The sequence below is a fragment of the Trachemys scripta genome, chromosome 13 (genome assembly GCF_013100865.1).
Source record: "Trachemys scripta elegans isolate TJP31775 chromosome 13, CAS_Tse_1.0, whole genome shotgun sequence".
NCBI classification, from domain to species: domain Eukaryota; kingdom Metazoa; phylum Chordata; order Testudines; family Emydidae; genus Trachemys; species Trachemys scripta.
The window spans coordinates 7,417,460-7,423,515 of NC_048310.1; the positions used below are offsets into that span (position 1 = coordinate 7,417,460).

Genomic DNA, 6,056 nt, shown 5'->3' on the forward strand with positions numbered 1-6,056 from the left:
AAAGAGCCAAATGTCCCAGAGTGATCAGTTAGTGCGGATTGGAGCTTTCTTCAGGCCCACTGGTGCAGGAGATGCCATCCAGAAACGTGGGGCTGGAAGGGATTTTGAGAGGGCTAGTCCAGCCCCCTGCCCTGAGGCAGGACCTAAACCATCGCTGACAGGTGTTTGTCCAACCTGTTCTTAAAGACCTCCAATGACAGGGATTCCGCAGCCTCCCTTATAAGCCTGTTCCAGAGCTTAACTATCCAAACAGGAAAAACTTTCTACCTGTTATCCAATTTTAGGTCCTAGCAAAGTTACTTAAGCTCCCAGGCTCGTCTTTTGAAGATGTGCAGGTTTCCTTTGGGGACGAGGACAGTGAGGTCAGACACGGAGCGCGTGCCCGCCCACAAAACACCTTTCGAGATTCCTGGGTCCTGCGCATGCCTGTCACATGTAGGGGACCTCATCCAGTGGACTAAATGCCCCAATAACATTTATGTGGGTGAAGCCAAACAATCAACTACACACTTGAATGACCTCTCACAACAACAAAAAATGATAAGACAAAAACATTATCACCGGTGGGTGAGCACTTTCCAGAAAGCGATCACTCCATGTCTGACCGCTCAGTCCTTGTCCTCAAAGAAAACCTGCTTTGCTCAACGCTAAAAATCATGGTCCTAAAAAGACACTGGGTTTATGGCTTATGACAACAATCTATAACCCACTTATCTGCCCCCCTCCCCCTTTTTTTTAGTCCCGTGACTGCAGAGCCACTGCACTTTGAATGGTCTCTGACAATGTGTGAACTACTTATCCTAACCGATCTGTTCCACCTTGTATTAACTGTGATGCTAGGGCTATCTTTCCCAGACCTGAAGAAGAGCTCTGTGTAAGCTCGGAAGCTTGTCTCTTTCACCTACAGAAGTTTGTCCAATAAAAGATATGACCTCACTGTCCTTGTCTTCCTTGCAGAGACATCCCAGATCCAAGCTGAGATCTGTCTCTCTCTCTCTCTCTCTCTCTCTCTCTCTCTCTCTCAAATGGAAACTGACCAGAATTTTTAGTACAGATCTGTCGCATCTTAGGCGCATTTAACATGTGCAATTTCAGTTTGCGTGGTCTGCAAAAACAAAAAAGAGAAAAACAACAACTTTAATACTGTACCTGTAGTGTGGGCGATTCCGCCCACCATTACACTCAATGTAATTTTGACTATACTTGATTTTCACTTTGCGTGACTGCGGAATGTAACCCCAGCGTAAGATGAAACAGACCTGTATTGATGTCGTGAATCTTTTTTCATTTCCCCAATATCCAGGAGCTCCTGGGAGTGCATATGCCTGGGGAATATAAGCTCCAACTCGGGCCGGGTTGAATGTGATTGTCTTGCTGGTGTTGAGGGGCTCAAGCCCATTGCAGCAAGCAGTTCCGTAACCGTGCCCTAGAAGCTGTCTAGCAGCGAGGGACGTTGACCCCCTTGTGTTTAGCCAAAGCTTGAGGCTGCATCTGGCACACCCAGCTCACTTCAGTAGTGTAGACAAAATTTAAGAGTGATGGGAGCTAGGGAAGGTTTGAGTCCTTGTGACCTGGTGCTGGGCAAAGGGTTGCAGATTCAGCCCTCTGTCATGCCCACTCCTCCTTAGGTGAACAAATTAGAGTGGGCTGGAGATAACCTGGCCCTAATTGGGGAAGCGGAGACAGCTGCTACCTAATTACCCTGGGGCTGCATAAAAGCCTGAGGGGAATGAAGCCAGAGGAGAGCAGGAGGAAAGGGAAAAGGCAGGGAATGAACCCCTCCCTCCTGCCTGCAGCTGGTGAAGGATTACGCGTACATGGTGAAATGGTGTGGGAACAAGCCTGAGAATAAAATGCACCAGTGGTTACTAAACCCAGGGTCTTCGAGTGACTTTGTGAACCTAGCAGAGGCAGAAGCCAACGGGGCCCTGCCACACCCTGCTACAGTCTTGCTAAAACTCTCTAGGTAGGTAGCACTTGGCAATGGTGGTCGGGCACAGTGCCCTTCCTGTGTGTGCAGTCGGTCTGTGTCCGGCTAGCTTGGGGGTCAATTCGCACCTTGCGCTCTCTCACATCCGCGCTACCCTGAGCTTCCATCGCGCTTTCATCTTACAAACCAGTTGACTCCTACAGTGCTGGTCAGTGCTCCCGGGGCACTGTGTGTGAAGAGCGCAGGCCGGGAGAGCAGATGTTTTTGGCCCTGCGATGCTCCCTTTCTATTTCCGATGGGGTTTTGCCCTCGTTGAGTTGCTGAGTGAATAGCTCTTGAGAGTAGAGCTCTCGTTTCACTTTCAAAAGGTTCCTGGCAAGTCTGAGCACTCGAGAGAGGAGAAAACCCACTTGGCTGCCTCCGTGCTGGCAATTCTTTTCACTAAGAAACACTCTTTCTTGGCACTAGAGAAGCCCCTGAGATGTGTAATGTTTCTATCTCGTTTACAAGTGCTATTGCCTGGGGACTGCAATGCTGCATCATCCCAACCCAGAGCAGAAACCTCGGCTCCTCACAGCCACAATGACTTGGTTTGCTTGGGGTTTTTTAAAACTAAATTGAAACCATGCGCTGAAGAGGCCCCAATTAAAATGCATCACACTCCCACTAAGCAGTGCGGCTTTGCCCACACCCCCCCTTCCAGGCAGCCATCTCGGCTCCAAACGCAGAGTGAATCTATTGTGCATGGCTGGTGTTGGTTAGCCCCTGCCTGATTTTCATTAACAGCTTCTTCTCTGTGCTTCAGCTGCTGTATTGGTGTCTTGCCTCTTACTTCCACCACAGAGCACTTTATTCTCTGCTTACAGTGTGTAAAGAAATTCTGGCACCTCTCTCAGCCCTTCCCTGGCTAAGGAAGGTGACGTGCCCATTTAACATGGTTTAGGAGTTGTCCAAGACTATTGGATCATAAACTTGTCTTGCTACTCCTGTAAAATGCCACGTACCGCCTATGATGCTATATTAATAGTCATGGTGTCTTTCAGCAGGTAGACCAATAAATGTTATACTCCCACGATCCCTCCCTTCCCTGCGTTGGCGAGAAATATTCATCCCCCGATCGTGTCTTGTCATTAATCCATATTGCCAGTGTAATCTCTTTGGAGCAGGGACTGTGTCTTTACCATGTAGTTGTACAGTGTCTAGCAAAAGTCAATAATTGGGACCTCTGGGGGTTACTGCAAGATGAATGTGTAACTCCGGGTATGTCTACACTGCAATGTAAGCCCAGGGTTAGTGGGACTCGAGTCAGCTGACCTGTGTTAGGGAACCCTGGGCTTGAACGTTGACGTATTTTAATCCTATGTTAAGATGTTTTTCTAATCCGTGCTTGAACCTAGGGCTCTGATGTCCACACTGACGTGCGCAGACCTGAATCAAAGTAACAATGTCCGAGTCCCTAGCTACCCCTTACTCCCGAATGTGGTGCACTGTGGGAAAACTTTACTGCCCTGCATGCTACCAGGAAGCAGCTCGCTTTTGCAGAAGGTTTGATCGATTCGCTCTCCATTGCAAACCCAGGCGGCTCTCTGGCAGCATGCTTGCAGATTGGTGATCAGAAGAATATGGGTCAACGCCGACCTGAGCTGCTGCCATTCACAAAGCAGGGATGGCTTCCGTTTTCAATAGAGTGCATTGCAGATTGTGGGGTAGAGAGGACTAAGAAATCTGTCCCATGGAATTATGGGATACTTCCAGCTAACTCCTTAGCCCCCAAGTCAAGCGGGGCTGCATCTACACTGCAAAGCAATAGAGCTCAGATCCTGAGTCCCGGCTTAACTTGAGCTTGGACCCTCCACCCCTGCAGGGTCCTGGGACTCTGTGTCAGAGCCCTGAGTTAGCGCAATTGCAGCACAGACTCATTAGACGTAATTAGACGTAGGGATTAGACGTAAGCTTGGGCTCATGTTGCAGTGTAGACATACCCTTGGTGATTTGTGATACACTGAACAAAAAAACTGCTCCTATAGACGTCCTGCATCTATTAGTGAAGACCAGAAGCAGAATGGAGTGGCCGAGCAGCAGGTATGTGCATGACAATACAGCTGTGTCCTGTACATGTAGCGCTGCTGATACAGCTGCGTCCTTGATTGATTGTGTCCTCGATAGAACTCATGGATTCTTTCCCCCCACGGGCTGCTCCTGGCTCTCCGAATACCTCGGCTTGTTTCACAGGCTGCAGGGATTTTCTGAGCAGCTCAGTGCGGGAGGGGAATTTGAAGTGTTTGATTTCTTGTCCGTTCCAGGGAGGACCTGGACCAAGAAGAGAAGGCCAAGTTTGGGGAGCTGTGCAGCGGAGAGAACGGAAAAGGCAGGGAGTGGTTTGCAAGATACGTCAGTGCTCAGGTGAGCAGGGGATAACAGCTGCCTGATGCTAACTACTCTGTGTCAAAGCAGTTGAGGGTGCCTGGCAGGAGGGTGGGTCTCCTGGACGTCTGTTAGAACAGCAGAGTGGTGTGTTTGGAGACCATGCCTCATCTCAGTGGGGAGAGCTGGGGGCAAAGGGATGCATGTATTGAATTACATTAAAAATGCGACTGTATCAATCACCAGGCAGCGGAATGTTAGAAGCCGTCAGTTTCATTTAAAAAAAAAAAATCAAAATAACTCATCAAAACCCCTCCCAGCTCCCAAGTAAAATTCCACACGGTCAAACCAGCATCCAGTGGCCCAGCCCCACTGTGGCGAATTCTCTGGGAGCGCTCACGTCAGGTCTTCGGAGCTTGCGCTCTCAGTGGCAATGGAGAGGAAACGGTGCTAACACTGGCGTGTGTCGGCTTTGTTTGTCTTTGCAGCGTTGTAACTCCAAGTGCGTCTCGGAGCAGACTTTCTATCGGCTGGTGCAGTCCTTCGCGGTGGTGCTGTTCGAGTAAGTAATGGCAGATATCAAAGCAGGATTGATTTCCTTTTTCACAACTGAGCCCTCTTGTAATCTACTCACCAAGCCATCAGAGGGACGCTTTGCTTTCACGCCACCTCATTCCGGGAGACCAGTCTCAGCTAAGTAGAAAGTCAGCAACCGGTACTAACTGAATAGCTGCCTGTCCCCAGTTGAACCGCAGAGCAATGTCTCTGGAAGCACCTTTTGTGCCAGCTGCATTGCACCAAAATTGCTTTGAGGGCCACGTGTCAATTGCAGCATCTCCAGTGTGAATGCACGGTGCTGCTTGGAAGCAGAGTGTCTGGTTTAGTGTAAAGCATCAGGGGGAGCTGCTCCTGGGTAGGTAGGTGGATTTAGAGACGGTAATGCTGGGGTGGATGGGGCTCTGAGCAGTTGGGATGCGGGAAGTCTGACATTTCCCAAATGGGATCTACAGTACCTGGAGGGTGAGTATGGTTAAGTTGACACTATGGAGGAGGTGGCCTGATACCAAAACATCTGGTACCTCTGGGTATCTACCAGTTCTGCTATGCTGCTGTAGGTGTGGCTGCTAATTCCTTGTGTCTCTCTCCCCCACCCATTTCAGGTGTCACCAGATGGATGACTTTGGTCCTGCCAAAAATCTAATGACCATGTGTTTCACTTACTATCACATCGGTAAGCAGCTTGTGCGCACCGGTGCCTTTCTCATATTGGCTGAAGGAGCAGGGGTGTTGAAACGACTCAGAATAAGTGTGAGGGTGGGTTGTTAGAACAGACGTGTGTTCGCTCGGAGGGGCACAACTGGCTCTAGGATGACGTCCCTAGTCCCAGGCAGAAACATCCGCTTGATTTGAGATTGGGAGGCAGTCACTGAGAATGGTATCTGCCGGGGGCTGAATTTTCTAACCAAAGTTTAAAAAACTAAAGGTCAAAGTTTTCAAAATTAACTAGTGATTTGTGGGGCGCCAACTGGAGAGACTTCAGCAGCTTGATTTTTCAGAGCGGGGGGGCTTCAGGACCACCTTAAAATCAGGCCTCCTTCCTGGGTCTCTGGTTGGATGCGCAGAAACTGAGGCACCCGTAATCACTAGTCACGTCTGAAAATCTTGGTCTAAATCCAACGCATTTTTAAACAGGGAACTCTTCAGCCTTAGGAGCCATTTTCAACAGAAAATTGTGTCCATTTTAAAAAACAGGAGCTTCCTC

At 49.3% G+C, this 6,056-nt stretch overlaps 1 protein-coding gene across 9 annotated transcripts in view; it reads left to right on the plus strand.

The window, feature by feature from the left end:
- KIAA0513 (KIAA0513 ortholog) overlaps positions 1 to 6,056 on the plus strand; it is an 82,946-nt gene that overhangs the window by 57,865 nt on the left and 19,025 nt on the right. For all 9 annotated transcript variants that reach the window (XM_034788102.1, XM_034788109.1, XM_034788110.1 and 6 more), the window contains 3 exons: positions 4,234 to 4,333; positions 4,783 to 4,856; positions 5,455 to 5,525. In XM_034788102.1, coding sequence (XP_034643993.1) covers positions 4,234 to 4,333; positions 4,783 to 4,856; positions 5,455 to 5,525 — 245 coding nt within the window. The remainder of the gene's footprint in view (positions 1 to 4,233; positions 4,334 to 4,782; positions 4,857 to 5,454; positions 5,526 to 6,056) is intronic.